Source organism: Palaemon carinicauda, chromosome 5 (genome assembly GCF_036898095.1).
Source record: "Palaemon carinicauda isolate YSFRI2023 chromosome 5, ASM3689809v2, whole genome shotgun sequence".
Taxonomy (NCBI): domain Eukaryota; kingdom Metazoa; phylum Arthropoda; class Malacostraca; order Decapoda; family Palaemonidae; genus Palaemon; species Palaemon carinicauda.
The window spans coordinates 137,585,876-137,604,422 of record NC_090729.1 but is presented as its reverse complement, the minus strand read 5'-3'; the positions used below and the strand labels follow the sequence as shown (position 1 = coordinate 137,604,422).

Sequence of the window (18,547 nt, the reverse complement as noted above, 5' to 3'; positions counted from 1 at the left end):
TCTCAGGAAAACACTTTTCCTGGTGAGCTTGGCTTCCGGGGCAAGAATTTCTGAATTGGCAGCCTTGTCGAGAGACCCGGGTCATATTGACTTTCTGCCTTCAGGAGAGGTCCTTCTTTCTCCTAACAAATTCTTTTTGGCTAAGAATGAAGACCCTCAAAACAGATGGACCTCCTGGAAAATTGTTCCCCTCACGCAAGATCCGTCTCTGTGCCCTGTCACTACTCTTAGGTCTTATTTATCCCGGACCTCCTCTAACTCCTCGGGGCCTCTATTCGTTAGAGAACAAGGCGGTACCATTACTATTAAAGGGATCAGGCAACAAATTTTGTATTTTATTAAACAAGCTAACCCTGACTCTTTTCCTCTTGCACATGATATCAGGGCGGTTGCTACCTCGGTGAACTTCTTTCACCACATGAATTTTACAGACCTTTCCAGGTATACAGGGTGGAAATCACCGTCAGTGTTCAAGAAACACTACCTTAAACATTTGGAAGCCCTAAAATTTTCTACAGTAGCCGCAGGGAGCGTAGTTACTCCCAAGTAACTCACAGGTTAATGCCTTGACTCTTTATCTCTCCCTCTTACCTGCCTCATTTATACCCTATTGTATTCGTTGGTCTCGCACCTGAATACTGTTATTATATTTGTAAATTTTATGCTCCTGAGTATCTGTATATATTATCACTCACGGCATTATTATACCTACCTTATTGGATTTATGTTCATATTTAAGATACCCTTATAATTGTTTTTTGGTACTCATCTCTGATTAAAAGCATCCTGTATTTCCCTTACGCTTATGTTTTTTCCTTTATTTTGCAAGTTTGGTGACATATTTCTCTTGTATAGATTCACTGGGCGGCACAGGTTCGAGCCCAGAAAAGGGATTTTGACGTAGGAAAAATCTATTTCTGGGCGAAGGACCTGTGCCGCCCAGTGAACCCTCCCAGCTCCTCTCCCTTGGAGTCCCCAAACTTTGGGTGCTAAGGAGTTGGGTTCTGAGCGGATGCATTGTTAGTAGTACCGAGTGAGGTTGAACGGCTCTCCTCTATTGGGGTTTTCTGTCGTGGATTAATCTAAATAGTGCGGGACCTCTGGAATATACGCCCAATTTTATACCGACACCAATAGGTGAGCGAGCTAGTTAACCTAGCACTCCTTTACATTTTTTCTCTGGTATATTTAGCAGTAAATTACCTAAGAATAAGTGCTAAATGGAGCTTATTCACTGGGCGGCACAGGTCCTTCGCCCAGAAATAGATTTTTCCTACGTCAAAATCCCTTGTTTGGACTTCTTCCGTCGTCGCGAAAACCTTTCCCACTGGGAGGTAGACCACTCCCTACACTCACTACACCTGTTGTTACTATCACACCGTTGGCCCCTACAAGAAGGACAAAGGGCGTCAGGATCAGTCTCGACCGCCGACATGAATGTTCCACAGGGGCGGTCAGGAAACCCAGGGCAGGTGCGCTTGGTCGCAGAGGCCAACTTCACATATACAGAACTAGAAAAAGAAAAGACAAAAGCAATTAAATGGCTGCCAAATGACGGCGAGGATGAGAGCGGACACGTCCGACCACCATCCGAACCGAGAGCAAAGTGAGCTCAAGCACAGGTGTGTGAGAGGGGGGGAGTAGTAATCTACCCTCCCCTACCCCTGCTAACTAGCGGTGTGGGTAGTAAACCCTTGTTAAAAATTAATGGCTCGTCATTTCAGCTACGCCGAAAGTAATACCCCCTATTACCCCTATTAAATAGCGTGGTTTGTATTCCAGTTACGGAACAAAAGGTAATAAGGAAAACGAAGTCTATCAAATTCCAGGAAAGGCTGTTTTGTGTTCCCAAGAAGGACACGGACAAACTTAGAGTCATTCTAGACTTGTCCCCACTCAACAAGTTCATCGAGAACAACAAGTTCCGGATGCTTACCTTACAATACATAAGGACCCTTTTACCAAAAGGGGCGTACACAGTCTCAATAGACCTGGCAGATGCTTACTGAAACCTACTAGTCAGCCGCCCCCTCTCCTCCTACCTAGGATTCAGGCTACAGAAGACGAAGTATGTCTTCACAGCCGTGCCCTTTGGGCTAAACATAGCCCCAAGGATATTCACGAAACTTGCGGATACAATCGTCCAACAACTAGGCCTAGAAGGAATTCAGGTAGGGGCATACCTGGACGATTGGCTGGTGTGGGCAGCATCCAAGACGGCTTGTCTACAAGCAGCCACAAAGGTGATCCAGTTCCAGGAGCACCTAGGCTTCAAGATCAACCCCAAGAAGTGTTGCCTTTCTCCAGCTCAGGAGTGTCAATGGTTAGGAATCCATTGGAACTTACAGTCACACCGTCTCTCCATTCCACCGTAGAAGAGGAGAGAGATAGCGGATCTGTCAAGAGACTACTGAAACTAAAGAAGATTTCAAGATGCCAACAGGAAAGAGTACTGGGTTCTCTCCAGTTCGCAGCAGTGACAGACCCATTGCTAAAAGCACAGTTAAAGGATGCATCAGGAGTCTGGAGAAGATACGCATCAAACGCTTGAAGAGATCAACATAGGTTGACCTTGACCCGATTGCGCATGCTACTAAGGCCTTGGTCAACAGCCAAGAGCCTAACACGAACAATTCCCTTACAACCACCGCAACCATCAGTGGTAATACACACAGATGCCTCCCTGGAAGGATGTGGAGGCCATTCCCAACAAAGGAAAGTATAGGGGAATTGGTCGCACCAGTTCAAAACCTTTCACATCAACATTTTGGAGGCTATGGCAGTCTTCCTAACGTTGAAGAAACTATCCCCTCGCAGATCAGTCCACATCAGACTGGTCTTGGTCAACGAGGTGATAGTAAAATGTATAATCCGACAAGGCTCGAGATCACTTCACATCAATCACGTGATGCTAGCCATCTTCCGCCTGGCAAGGAAGAGGAGATGGCACTTATCAGCAGTTCACCTGCAAGGGTTCCGCAATGTGACGGCGGATGCTCCATCCAGGCGAAAGCCGATAGAGACAGAATGGTCCCTAGACGCAGATTCATTCTCCTTTATCTTGAAAAATGTCCCAGAACTGCAGATCGACCTCTTTGCAACGAGCAACAACAAGAAACTACCTCGATACGTAGCCCCTTACAAGGACCCTCAAGGAGAAGCAACAGATGGAACAGATGGAATCAAATCTATCTGTTCCCACCAACCTATCTCCTGCTAAAGGTCCTCAACAAGCTAAGATCCTTCAGAGGAACAGCAGCAGTAGTGGCCTCCAAAGGGCCCAGAAGCAATTGGTTCCCTCTAGTTCTAGAATTGAAACTGAAGCAGTTTTCTCCACCGAACCCAGTTCTATCCCAACTGGTTCAGAAGTCGACTCTCTACGCTTCATCCTCAAGAACCAACAACCTACTTCTCATGATTTTCTCGCCTTAGCAGCCAAGAAAAGGTTTGGGATCTCAAAAGACAAGATCGACTTTATAGAAGAATACAAGTCAAATTCAACTAGGAGACAATATGAATCGTCTTGGAAGAAGTGGGTTTCCTTCGTGAAAGCAAGGAAACCGACAGAAATATCAATAGATTTCTGTCTCTCCTTCTTCATCCACCTACACAAACAAGGCCTGGCTTCCACCGCAATAACTGTGTGTAAGTCGACTTTGACTAGACCTCTTCTTTTACGCCTTTCAGGTGAAATCTTCAATAAGATACCGAAAACATGCGCTAGACTCAAACCCGCAACCCCTCCAAAGCCCATATCGTGGTCATTGGACAAAGTCTTGCTCTATGCTTTGAACATGAACAATGAGGATTGCACCCTAAAGGATCTAACACAGAAAGTGATATTTCTGTTTGCTATAGCCTCAGGGGCTAGAGTTAGTGAAATAGTGGCCTTATCCAGGAACGAAGGCCATATTCAGTTCACAGAAGTGGGAGAACTGAACCTTATCCCTGATCCTACCTTTCTCGCCAAAAACGAGCTGCCCACCAAAAGGTGGGGTCCTTGGAGAAACTGCCATCTGAAGGAAGATGTCTCTCTATGTCCAGTAGAGTGTCTTAAGGTCTATCTTCGAAGAACTTCAGACTTCAAGGAGGGACAGCTCTTCCGAGGCGAAACCTCAGGATCAAACTTATCCCTAAAACAACTGAGGGCAAAACTCACCTACTTTATTCACAGAGCAGATCCTGACAGTACACCTGCAGGTTACGGTCTTAGAAAAGTTGCTTCTTCATTGAGCTTTTTTCAACACATGGACTTTGATAGGCTCCGCTCATATACGGGTTGGAAATCATCCAGAGTCATCTATTAACATTATCCGAAGCAAGTGCACGAGATAAAACACTTTGTTGTGGTGGCAGGTAGTTTCATAAAACTTGTCATCTAGTGCTGCGATGAACAGTGGACTGTTTTGGGACTCAACAGTGTATCGGGTGAACAGGTGTTAGCACCTTCGAGTGTAATACCTTTTAGTAAAAATCACTATGGTGATTTATGGACTGTTCTATATAAGTGCAGAATCTAACCAATAACACCAGTGCCGTGTGAACATTTGTACACAGTGTTGAAGGATATCCAACATCTAAGTGTAACTAAACAAATTAATTTCACATTATTGAGTGGCATTTAACAAATGAATTAATATATGTATATTCTTCCCTTACAGGTTAAAAAAAAAATATATATATATATATATACAGTACCAGGATGTTCATATATGCAGGGTAGATTCCTTCTCACGATACATTACTATCTTTTGTTTTGTTTATGAAAATAAAAACAAAAACTGTATCTGCATCTTCTTTATCCTTAGAATTACAATAAAAGATTCCAGAGCCTTTCTATTTTCCTTAAAATAGATACCTTGTTAGTAGGATTTCCAAAGAACAACCAGGTAATCTTGAAAGAAGTTTCCCTCTTGTTCCTACGGAAATGCAAACTTTGAATCCTTTTAGTCGAAGTCGACAATTTCCCAGGAGGGGACAGGAAGCCCTAAGTTAGTTCCAAACTTAGCGGATATGACAAATAATTGTAATGTCATATATATAAAGGTCTAGGAGACCATATAAGGAACTCATTCAAAGTAAAGGCACTTGTACAAACCCACAGATTTAGTACTTTCAAGTTAATTCTCTGGTAAGCTTCCATCAGGACGACATGGCCGAGCCCCAAAAACGGATTATGGGCAAAGTGAAAAATCTATTTTTGGGTGAGATAGCCATGTCGTCCTGATGGACCCAACCTTTCAAAAAAAAAAAAAAAAAAAAAAAAAGATAATTAATGAAAAGACCCCACCTGAAACTACTCTATCTGCGGCTATTCCTGCTTAAATGCAACAAGGAATGAAGGGCCATAGTAGTACAGGGAGGGAGTCCACCGGGTACCTTGATAACGGCTTCCCTTTGTTCGCCACTCTTACCCCCTCAAAGAGTTAAATCTATTTGGGGTGAAGATTGCTATGTGTCGTATCAAAAAATACGTCCCCTGATATTATGTGATATCCTTAAAGATATATTAAGGATACTCACGCCAGGAGTTAGAATTCTGGAGACCTATGGTTAATTCTTTGGGAGTATCACTGTAGCAAATATCCCTTAGAAAGCTGCCTTAAGGAACCTTCCATTAGGACGACATGGCTATCTCACCCAAAAATAGATTTTTCGCTTTGCTCAAAATCTGTTTTCTAATCCGGTTCTACCATTTCACTCTCAATATTCTTCAGAGCGCTTTGTTCTCAAATCTACTAAATCTGTTGAATATTGTTACTTCAGTATACCTGTATAATAATACTGTTGTCGTAAGGTGCAAGTTGTGTACAGTTGATAGAAATACTTTACAGTATAATGTATATGTTTTTTAAAGATATTTAATCCTATAACTTATCCCTTTCAAGAATTTAACAAAGATTTTAATGTTTTGATTGGCAGGTGGCTGCAAAAGTCGTGATTATGGACATGGAAGTACAGTGTGTGTTTGTAACAAAAATTACTGTGACGATTTAGTCAGTGTGCGTCCACCGGAAATTGGTAAAGCTCAGGTAATCTCTTCAAATAAAGCTGGAGTACGATGGGATGCTAAGATTCAAGAGTTTCATGAACATGGAAATGATATAGTAGCTCGTAAGTAAAGATCAGGTCATTTCCATCTGTAAATAATTTTTAATTTTTGTTTGGTGTGATTAAATAGTAACATTAATTATTTCAATAAGTATTATCTAACATTCATGTGTTATACATTTTGAAAGTGCAGTTTGGTTAACAAACTTAAAATTAGAGGAAATATAGGGGTTTTGTGTGACAAGCCCTTCTTTCATACTTTGAGAAGTACACCTAAACTAAATGGCTACTACAGTATCTACAAACTGTTAGAGTATTTTCATTTTTTCAATATTAAACTTAGCCGGTGATTATATAAGCTGCAACTCTGTTGCTCGACAGAAAACTCTACGTAAAAAATCCGCCAGCGATCGCTATGCAGGTAGGGGGTGTACTTCAACAGCGCCATCTGTCGTGCAGGTACTCAGTACTCAATGTAAACACAGAACTCAATTTTCTCTCTGTCGGGCTACCGGCAAGACCTACTAATTCGCTGTTACTAACTGGATTTGTTTTCACAACTATTTGGTGAAGTACACTATTCTAGTTTTGAGCTTTCGCTATGCAGGTGTTTTATCTTCATCTCAAAACTTGAACTCGTTTTGGATAGATTTAATTATGGTGACAAAGAGAGTATGGACTTTCTTTCACTTTTAAATGGCCGACCCTTCCCTTAGACGGAAGTGTGTTTAGGTTTTTAGTAATTTCTTATCACGTTATAGATCGATATATTTTATATCTCTCCGCCTTTATTAGGCCTCTTCGATTAACTTTCCATTTATTATAAACATATAAAAATAAATTTTAATGTTTTGTTTATATGCGACCTTTCCTGATAGTAGGCGGTCCTAACTTGGAACCGAAGTTAATCAACGTTGAGCCCGTTATATCGTATTTAGCCTTTAAAGAATTTAAAACTTTTTAAATGTAATGTTTTATGAAAGAATTTCTTTGATAGTCTTCGTACTGTTTTCAAAGATGAACTAACGTTTAGTTTAGGCTACGCAGTTGTTGACGTTCAGGACGTTCAACATGCGCTCTATCGTTACGATAGAGAGAGAGTGTATCACGGTTTCACTTTGCAGTAAGAGTAAATCGATTCTGACGTTTTGTTCATTCTTTCTTAGCTTAAATGTTTTAAATTCTAATTTAAAGGAACTTTTTATTTGGAAAACCTTTCAGTTTTTTCCTTTAGTCAAATAACATGTTGTTTTGACGATATATAATTGGGCTCTTCTCTTAGGTGCGAAATCAAGAGAGAAAGAGAGAGAGAGATAGAGACGGAGGGAGAGAGAGGAGAGAAAACGTTCCGTTCAAGCGGGTAACGTTGTTCTCGTGTTACTCTCGTCCCTAGTCTCTGTACGGGGAGGAAGGTAAAATGTTTTTAGGTTTTTATTCTCGTCCCCAGGCTATGTGCGGTGAGAGATTGAAAACGTAGTTATATGAACTAGTGTTTAGTCTCTTTCCCAGCCACTGAATTTTTTATCTTAATATATGTTTTCTGTTTTTTGCTGGTATTAATGAGCTGCATTATACGACTGATTTCGCAATTACTACCTTTTAATGAAGGGTAGAATTGCGTGTTTCAGGTAGAAATCAGTAAAAGTTTCGATTTCAGTGAAATAAGTGCAAAACAGAAAATCGATAAAGTGATATGCGCAAAGTGTTACAGTGTTGCGTCCGAGGGTTCGTCTGTTCGTGCCTGTCGTTCACCTAGTCCGGGACCTCTTGCAAGCTCCCAAGCCCAGGGGAGAAGTAATGTCGAACGACTTATGGGTTCGAGAGGCCTTGATCAACGAACAGACGTTTCCCTCCGTGGTTTCGGGCGTATCTACCCAAGATCGCCCCACCCACACAAAGACGAGAGAGCCCATTTATTCCTCGTCTGCGGAAGAGGTTTCTCGTAAGAAACCATGGACCAAGGTCACGCGGCTTTTTAAGCGCAAGTCGGTCCCTTCCGCGCAAGTCCAACGGCCCAGTTGTAGCCACTGGGTCAGTTCGGACTCGCTGCAGTCTTCCGACGACTGCTCACCTCCTAAGAGAGGCAAAGCGGTACCGCATCAGGCAGTCACACCGTCTGTTGACGCACCTGCTCCTGTAGACCCTAAGTGGTCTTTGCTGCAGACCATGCAGTCTCAGTTAACGTCATTGATGCAGGACTTTCGTGCGGAGAAGGTTGACACTGCACCAACCTCTAGCCTACAACCAACCACGGTTGTGCGTCCTGGGGACGCTGAGGCGACCTTCTGCCGCACTCCAGCTGAGAGAGTCCCGCCACCCATGTGTTCCAGTGTACCCTGCCAGCCGCATGTTGACGTTCAGCGACGCACGGAACCTTCCGTTGACGTTCGCGAGGTACAACAACAGTCTAAGTTGTTTTGTTTTGACGCGGTGCGTCAACCTCCGCATTCTAGAGTTGTTTTGACTGCTCAGTCTAGACAGTCAAAGCAGTCTCGAGTGGACGCTGTACGTCCTCACGCACCTGTTGTGGTTGACAGTTCAGTTGTTGACAGTTCACAGACTGTCAAGCAGTTACATGACGTTGCGTTCTGGTCCGCTACTAATGCACCAGTGAGAGACTCAGCTTTTATCGGACAAGGTTCCTGTAGATGAGGAAGTTGCTGTTCTCCCTCCTACTGATATTCCCTTGAGGACTCTGTCAGATGGAGAGGAGCCTTAAGCTGCTTAGCCTCCTATGGACTTTAATTAAATCATGATGATTTTTTTTTAAGGATCTTCGTCCGGATCTTGTAACTGCTGCTCCTCGTTCGCCTAAACGTCAGAGCTTACACTAGGCCTAGCTACTTCGTAGCCGTTGTTTTTAAGCTAGTGCTCTCTCGCTCTCCTAGAGAGCGTCACGTTGGCTAGGCGACTGGTTTTTCACCAGGAGGAGTTTGGGGGATACAGCCTTTGCTTTCCCTTCTTTTAAACTGGTTTATAGAGCGAGAGTCTGATATGACACGAGAGAAGTTCTCGGCTTGGGAGTTCATGCCTCTGCCCAGATAGACTTCTCAATTCTGGTAGACTCTCCCTGGCGCCTAGCCAGGAGACGCTCCAAGTTGTTTACAGGTCAACTTCTCAGCTGTTGTCGAGCCTTTGAAGTTTTGCTGTACTATTATGTCACGCATAACAAGGCTTTCAGGGATGGTAAACGGTTCCGCCTCAGTCGCTAACCCCGTCTGTTGCCACACCTGCTCCCGTAGACCCTAAATGGGCTTTGCTGCAAGACATGCAGTCCAAGCTTGCGTCCTTGATAGAGGACTTAAATGCGGAGAAGAACCTTCTGGCCAACAACCTTCCAACCGGTCGGTTGTGCGCCATGTTGACGCTGAGGTAACCTACTCGCGTCTGCCAGTTGAGGTGGTTCCTCCTTCTGGCCAACAACCTTCCAACCGGTCGGTTGTGCGCCCTGTTGACGCTGAGGTAACCTACTCGCGTCTGCCAGTTGAGGTGGTTCCTCCACCGATGCGACCCAGTGTGGGTTGCCAGCCGCACGTTGACGTTAAGCGACGCTCGGAGGTGGTTGTTGACGTTCAGGACGTTCAACAACCAGCAGAGGTGACTTGTTGTGACGCAGTGCGTCAACCTCAGCAACCCGGTAGGGTGTTGACTGCACAACCCAGACGGTCTAGACAGTTTCGGGTTGACGCTCTACTTCCTTGCGCACCCATGGTTGTTGACAGTTCACAGACTGTGCAGCAGTTCCATGATATTGCGTCCGGCTCCGTCACGCATCCACCAGTGCGACGGGATTCAGCGAGTCAGACGTTGCCCACTCCGTTGCCGTTTCCTCATCAGTTTCGGATGAGGAACCCTCTGATGAGGACGTTGCTGAACAAGACGATCAGCCCCCAGCCCTGCTATCCATCCAGAAGATGCTGAAGAAGGAACGCTGCTCAGTCAGGCTGTGGATGAGTCTGGTAGGGACGCTGTCATCCGTGGATCAATTTGTGTCACTAGGAAGACTACACCTCCGTCCTCTTCTATACCATCTAGCTTTTCACTGGAAAAGGACAAGACGCTAGAAGCGGTCTCGATCCCGGTTTCCGAAAAGATAAAGTCTTGTCTGACTTGGTGAAAAGACTATATCAACCTAAGAGAGGGTCTTCCCCTGACTGTTCAGACTCCCAACCACGTTCTCTTCTCGGACGCATCGGACGTAGGCTGGGGTGTGACATTAGACGGTCGGGAATGCTCGGGATTATGGAACTCGAGTCAAAGGACAATGCATTTCAACTGCAAGGAGCTACTGGCAGTACGTCTGGCCTGGAAAAGCTTCAGGTCTCTCCTTCAAGGCAAAGTGGCGGAGGTGAACTCGGACAACACCACGGCTTTGGCGTACATCTCCAAGCAAGGAGGGACCTACTCTCTGACGTTGTACGAGATCGCAAGGGACCTCCTCACCTGGTCAATAGGTCTAGACATATCACTAGTAACGAGGTTCATCCAAGGCAACTTGAATGTCATGGCAGATTGTCTCAGTCGGAAGGGACAAATAATTCCAACAGAATGGACCCTCCACAAGGATGTATGCAAGAGACTTTGGGCCACCTGAGGCCAGCCAACCATAGATCTCTTCGCAACCTCGATGACCAAGAGGCTCCCAATATTTTGCTCACCAATCCCGGACCCAGTAGCAGTTCATATAGATGCCTTTCTCCTAGATTGGTCACATCTAGATCTATATGCATTCCCTCCGTTCAAGATTGTCAACAAGGTACTGCAGAAGTTCGCCTCTCACGAAGGGACAAGGTTGACGCTAGTTGCTTCCCTCTGGCCCGCGAGAGAATGGTTCACCGAGGTACTTCGATGGCTAGTAGACGTTCCCAGAACACTTCCCCTAAGGGTGGACCTTTTACGTCAGCCACACGTAAAGAAGGTACACCAAGGCCTCCACGCTCTTCGTCTGACTGCCTTCAGACTATCGAAAGACTCTCGAGAGCTAGAGGCTTTTCGAAGGAGGCAGCCAGAGCGATTGCTAGAGCAAGGAGAACATCCACCCTTAGAGTCTACCAATCGAAGTGGGAAATCTTTCGAAACTGGTGCAAGTCAGTATCCGTTTCCTCGACCAGTACCTCTGTAACTCAAATAGCTGACTTCCTCTTATATCTGAGGAAAGAACGATCTCTTTCAGCTCCCACTATCAAGGGTTACAGAAGCATGTTGGCATCAGTCTTCCGTCACAGAGGCTTAGATCTTTCCAACAATAAAGATCTACAGGACCTCCTTAAGTCTTTTGAGACCACGAAGGAGCGTCGTTTGGTTACACCTGGTTGGAATTTAGACGTGGTACTAAGATTCCTTATGTCAGACAGGTTCGAACCGCTACAATCAGCCTCCCTGAAAGATCTCACCTTAAAGACTCTTTTCCTGGTATGCTTAGCCACAGCTAAAAGAGTCAGTGAGATTCATGCCTTCAGCAAGAACATCGGATTCTCATCCGAAACGGCTACATGTTCTACAACTTGGTTTTCTAGCCAAAAACGAGCTGCCTTCTCGGCCTTGGCCAATATCGTTCGATATTCCAAACTTATCGTATGGTTGGAAATGAACTAGAAAGAGTCTTATGCCCTGTAAGAGCTCTTAAGTTCTATTTAAAACGAACTAAACCTTTACGAGGCCCGTCTGAAGCTTTATGGTGTTCAGTTAAGAAACCATCTTTGCCTATGTCAAAGAATGCTTTAGCCTATTTTATCAGACTGTTAATACGAGAAGCTCATTCCCATCTGAATGAGGAAGACCAAGCTTTGCTGAAGGTAAGGACACACGAAGTTAGAGCTGTCGCAACTTCCGTGACCTTTAAACAAAATAGATCTCTGCAAAGTATAATCGACGCAACCTATTGGAAAAGCAAGTCAGTGTTCGCGTCTTTTTTATCTTAAGAATGTCCAGTCTCTTTACGAGAACTGCTACACTCTGGGACCATTCGTAGCAACGAGTGCAGTAGTGGGTGAGGGCTCAACCACTACAATTCCCTAATTCCATAACCTTTTTAATCTTTCTCTTGAAATGTTTTATTATTGTTTTTGGGTTGTCCGGAAGGCTAAGAAGCCTTTCGCATCCTACTTGATTTGGCGGGTGGTCAAAGTCATTTCTTGAGAAGCGCCTTGATTAGAGGTTTTGATGAGGTCCTGTGTATGGGTTGCAACCCTTGATACTTCAGCTCCTAGGGGTCGCTCAGCATCCTAAGAGGATCGCGAGGCTCCGTAAGGAAGACGTACTTAAAAAGGCAGAGTAATTGTTTAAGTCGACTTCCTTACCAGGTACTTATTTATTTTATGTTTGTTATTTTTAATAACTGCTAAAATGAAATAAAAAATCCTTAGCTCATAATAATGTAAACAATTATTGCTGGTCTCTACCCACCCCCCTGGGTGTGAATCAGCTTATATAATCACCGGCTAAGTTTAATATTGAAAAATGTTATTTTTATAATAAAATAAATTTTTGAATATACTTACCCGGTGATTATATATTAAAGGACCCTCCCTTCCTCCCCAATAGAGACCCAGTGGACCGAGGAGAAAATTGAGTTCTGTGTTTACATTGAGTACTGAGTACCTGCACGACAGATGGCGCTGTTGAAGTACACCCCCTACCTGCATAGCGATCGCTGGCAGATTTTTTACGTAGAGTTTTCTGTCGAGCAACAGAGTTGCAGCTTATATAATCACCGGGTAAGTATATTCAAAAATTTATTTTATTATAAAAATAACATTTTTCAGCCCCTATGTTGACCTGATATTTCATGGTGTTATTTTTGTTGGTGCTCCATATTGCTTTTTAGGTGGTCTGGTTACATTTACTTTTTGGGCTCAAGCCATGTCGTCCTGATGGAAGGCTCCTATTAGGTAGCTTTCTAAGGGATATTTGGCTACAGTGATATTCCCAGAGAATTGACCTTAGGTCTCCAGAATTCTAACTCCTGGCGCGAATATCCTTAAAATTTTTCTTAAGGATATCGCATAATATCAGGGGACGTATATCTTGATACGACACATGGCAATCTTCACCCCGAATAGCGTTTTCGCTTCGGGGGGGGAAAAGTGGCGAAACTGAAGGGGAGCCGTTATTAAGGTTACCCTTCCTCCCATACTATTACATGGCTCCAAGATGTCGCTCATTCCTTATTTGGTAGCGATCTCGCACGGTGGTTTTCCCTGTTGTCTAACGTTCTTGATCGTTCTTGTGCAGATTTGTTATGCATTCTCCAGCATCTTCTACCTCTGAAAAGTTGAGTATTTAATCTTTACAGTGTATAATTTTTAGCTCCTGCTTCATAATGAAATTAGTATAATTTTATGTGTTTTATGGAGCATGGCCAGTCACCGGAGTCGCCATGTTGGGCGCTGTTGTTCGTCATGCATGCTTTATTTAGTCAGCAGAACGACATTCCCGGTTTTAAGCTTTAATGAATTATAGCTATCTAGGCACAATTATACAAGTGAAGATATAATTATGCATACAAATTGCCTCTTCCTCTTATGTCGATCGTATACGTTAGTCTCTCGATGATATAGCGTAGCCGAGATCTCGTCCCGCACTAGGTTACCTAGCCTAGGCGCTTTAGTATACTGTACTTTCATACATTATCCCTGTTTACCCTCGTGTATCGTTTTATCAATTCAACAGGAGATAGTATATCTCCTAGAATTAATTACATTACACGATACTCGTCTCCTGTGGAGATTTAAGGGTAATCCCTCCTTCCCTCTGAGTGTCGCCATAGGTGACAACCCCATCTTGATCTTGCTATAGAATAGTATACTCCGGCTTGACTAGGCTAGTGTTTCCTGTCTCCCACCCTTGCCGGCGAGTATCCTGGCTTGGGTTTTCGACAGAACCTCAGAGTATTCAGTCTTTATGCCGGCGGCTGAGCTGCAGGGTGAGTAGTCATCCCCCTGCTGGCTTATAGTTGCCGGCGTAGGAGGTTTAGCCTCCCTAAGCCGCACCTGAAGTGGTAGTATTTTGCCGCCACCATCTCCCCTGCGGTCTAGAAGACAAGTCTTGTTTCAGCAGACCCTAGGCTGAAGAATAAATATTCTTCTGCCGCCTAGGATGGCGCCGATATTGAAATGAAGTTTCACTCTTGTTTGGAAATGGAGGCAATCCTGCCGCCTTCTCCTAACACTTTCGGCAGACCCTAGGTTGAAGAAAAGATATTCTTCTGCCGCCTAGGATGGCGCCGATACTGAAACTAAGTTTCACCCCTGTTTGGAAATGGCGGCAATCCTGCCGCCTCTCCTAACACTACATACAAAATCCTTTCCCTGCCCCTCTCTGTCGTTTAACGATAGCCTAGCTATCGAAACTCTGTGGCCGTCGTACTATATTCTCCCCGCCTGCCGGGTAGATAGTAGTACCGGCCGGGTTCCAAATTAGGTGGCTTGATAACGGCTCCGACTTTCCCCTACGGACGCAAGGCTCCGGGCAAGGTTGTGCCGGCTATGACAGCTGCCGGTGGGAGACCCCTTTGTCTTTGAGTGTTCTTCAGTCCTCCTTTGGACTGCCTTCCACATCCCTGAATCCGGCAGTGCCGGCAACAGATTTTGTGGCTGGGTGGAAGCTTGAATGATTCATTCTTCCCTTCCATTTGAACTCTCATTCGGAAGAAGGCAGTAAGGTTATATACCTACACCCTTATTGACTGTACATACATGAATAAGGCAATCCTTCATTCCATGCTTTCTCTCCTTCTGTCGGCTAGTGCCGCCAGGTGCTAACCCACTGGACCGGTGCCTCCAGGTACTAACCCAACCGGCACCATGCCGGTTGGACCGGTGCCGCCAGGTACTAACCCAGCCGGCATGAACTACAGTATATGATTATACAGTTGTCAGTATATTTGCAGTATAGTATATACTGCAGACAGAAAACTATAGTATAGATTATACAGTAGTTTATTTTCCAACATACCCTGTGTATCCTTTCACAGTCTATTGTTGAGACCAATTCTATACTGAAAGGAAGTATTCCTTCACTACGCTGATAGTATTCAGTTTTATAACTTACCCCACAATATTAAAACTCTTAGAGAAAGGCTAGTGTTAGTATATACTTATTCTATCCCCAGAGGTTAGAACCCTTTTCTTTTGAATTTCTGTAATAAAGAAATTCTAACATTAATATTGGGGGAGGTCACAGCAATGGGCTGGATAGGAGACACAAGTATGTGTCTTTCCTATTTCCTTTTTTAGCTTACTATCCTAAGCTATAATGGTTCAAATATTAATATTTATATTTTGCATAACCTGTTTATCGAAAAGTGATAAACAACCGCATACTCATTTATTTTTCCTTTCTTTATAGGAAGAACCCAAAGTGAAGTGTGAGGTGATCTTTTGTAACCACAGGAGTAGGAACTTCTGTGGTCACAAGATGTGCAGGTCTCATGCCACCTGCACCATTACCACTGAAACCTTGCGGTACTAGGACCCCCAGAACTGCAAAGTCTGCTTGGCCATGGTGGCCGAAGGTTTTGACGACCCCAAGTCAACGGAGTCGAGGGATGCAGCATGAGAAAAGCTGCGCAAATGGGTACGAGGGTTCCAAAAGAAATCTCCGGGACCGTTCATACCTAATGAGAGGATGCGTAACTTGCTGTTCCCTAAAGCAGGTAGTGAAGCTGTTGTGCCCCCATCACGACCTGGACCTCCCTGCGTCCAGATTGCCATCGAGATGGATGTCATGAGGCGTTGCAAGGCATGGACATCCACCAGGAAGAAAGGATGTCTGAAGTGTCTTAGGACACTGAGAAGGATCTCCTTAGAGAGGATCCCGAGGAGGAGTCTACTTTGCCTCCTGAAGAAGAAGATGAAGCCGAGTCGGAATCCCTTCCCCCTGTGGCGGCATTGGAGCCGACACCTACGTCTTCTGCTCCTACCCTTCCATTGGACAACATGAGCCAGGCAGTTTTGGCTCATATCATGGCGCTGATGGAGAACATTTGCAAGCAAGGCGAAGAAAGGGAAGCGAAGCTTGAAAAAGAGCTCCGTGAAGCACGGATCACCGCCTCCCGAGGGTCATACAAGCGACTTGGCGTCCAAGACCTCCCACCCTGCTCCGAGACGAATCCCTGGAGACACGCGGAGTGTATGCCGATTGCCAACAGTAAGCTCTACATCTCTGAGAAGATGGGAGCTGTCCCCTTAGATGACATCCAGTTATGGCCAAGTTTCAATGCTTACCCTGACTCCTTCATTCGGCAGAAGCAGGAGCCAGCGCTAAAAGAGGAGACGGAACCAAAGGAGGTCATGGTTTTCGACCACGACAAGGTAAAGGCTCTCTTGTCGAGCAGCCTGAAGAAGGCGGGCTATTCAAACTCGAAAGTGTCTGCCTTGAGCAAGAAACACACTACCTTTCTTACTCCTGCTTCAATAGCCTTCCCCTTTACATCGAAGGCATTTAAAGCTGTTGCCAAGGCAGTGGAGGCAGGCAAACCATGCCCTGCACTAGAGGTGTGCAGGCCTCTGTCGTTAACCCTGCCCATGGAAGAGAAGGAATGGAAGGAAGTCCACCTAACCTTCTCAGTAGGGAAGTTGGATGCAGATATCGCAGGATGACAGTTCAGTGAAAATCTCCCTAAACTATCTGACTTTCTCTTGCACAGGAACAAGAGACGAAGGAGAGACTTGCTGCATCATTATCTCTACAGAACTGCATAGAGATGTGTGCAGGCCAAAAAAGCACCCAGACATGCTCATGAACCTGGCCAAGATGCATATGGCCACCCTAGTGAAGGACCGGTATGCTTTCATGAAGGCTAGGAGAGCCTGTAGAGAGTTCGTGTTTGCTGCAGCAACAGTGAAACACGAACCCAGGAAGCTGATATCTTCCAACATCTGCGGTAAAAATCTCTTTCCGAACGAAGTGGTCAAAGAGGTAGTAGAGAAAGCCGCCACAGAGAATAGGAACCTTCTCCAGAAGTGGGGCATCTGGTCAAAGAGGAAGTCTTGCCCCGGATGCAGGTCCCCAACCTAAAAGGAAGACGAAGAAGCCTAGACTTCCCTCTCGGCCTGCCCAGCAACATCTTACAGTTACCATGACCGCGGTGCCCCAAGTGGTTGCTCAACCACAGACCACTTTCCAAGTGGTGCCTCAACAGCTGGGTTCCCAGTCACCAACATTCAACCCTGGGTTTGAGAGGCAAACCACTACCTTTTGTCTGAAAGGTAAAGGATCCAGATGGGGTTCCTCAAAACATCCCTTACGAGGTAGGGGAGGACATGGTCGAGGAGGTAAACCCTCCGGACAACTGAAGCAATGAGATGCTTCAGGTAGGAGGGAGGCTCCAACACTTAAAGGATTGTTGGACCTTCGATCCCTGGGCCCACAGCCTAATCAAGAATGGACTAGGATGGAGATGGAACAAATCTCCACCATCATTTCCTCAATTCTTTCAACACTCCACCCCCTTATCACCTTAGAACTCTTGAGCAAACAGGTTATAAGGAAAGCAAAGTCTATCAAATTACAGGGAAGGCTGTTTTGTGTTCCCAAGAAGGACTCAGACAAACTCAGTCATTCTGGACTTGTCGCCACTCAACAAGTTCATAGAGTACAACAAGTTGAAGATGTTAACCCTTCAACACATAAGGACCCTGTTACCCAAAGGGGCGTACACAGTCTCGATAGACCTGGCAGATGCTTACTGGCACCTCCCAGTCAGCCGCCCCCTCTCTTCTTACCTAGGATTCAAGTTACAGAAGGAAAAGTATGTCTTCAGAGCCATGCCCTTCGGACTAAACATAGCCCCAAGGATCTTCATGAAACTTGCAGACGCAGTCGTTCAACAACTACGCCTAGAAGGTGTTCAGGTAGCAGCATACCTGGATGACTGGCTGGTGTGGGCAGCATCCAGGACAGCTTGTCTGCAAGCATCCAAGAAAGTGATCCAGTTCCTGGAACATCTGGGATTCAAGATCAACTTCAAGAAGTCTCGACTCTCTCTAGCTCATGAGTTTCAATGGCTGAGAATCCATTGGAACTTGATGTCACACCGCCTCTCCATTCCCCCAGGGAAGAGGAGGGGGATTGTGGGGTCTGTCAAGAGACTACTGAAATCCAACAGGATATCAAGATGCCAACAGGAAAGAGTACTGGGCTCTCTCCAGTTTGCAGCAGTAACAGACCCAGTGCTAAGATACCAGCTGAAAGGTGCGTTAGGAGTCTGGAGAATATACGCATCAAACGCTCGAAGAGATCTACAAAGACCGATACCAACCTCACTACGATCACTTCTCAAGCCGTGGTCGAAGGTCAAGAGCCTAACGAGGACTGTGCTCTTGCAACCACCTCCACCATCGGTGACCATCCACACGGATGCCTCGATGGAAGGATGGGGAGGTCACTCCCATCAAAGGAAAGCCCAAGGGACTTGGTCGTCCCTGTTCAAGACCTTTCACATCAATATTTTAGAGACCATGGCAGTCCTCTTGACGTTCAAAAAACTCTCCCC

At 45.2% G+C, this 18,547-nt stretch overlaps 1 protein-coding gene across 1 annotated transcript in view; it reads left to right on the top strand.

The window, feature by feature from the left end:
- The first annotated feature begins 5,325 nt into the window (after positions 1 to 5,325).
- Positions 5,326 to 18,547, top strand: part of LOC137641162 (lysosomal acid glucosylceramidase-like) — a 358,339-nt gene continuing 345,117 nt past the window's right edge. The window contains exons 1-2 of the mRNA XM_068373603.1: positions 5,326 to 5,425; positions 5,923 to 6,114. Coding sequence (XP_068229704.1) covers positions 5,326 to 5,425; positions 5,923 to 6,114 — 292 coding nt within the window. The remainder of the gene's footprint in view (positions 5,426 to 5,922; positions 6,115 to 18,547) is intronic.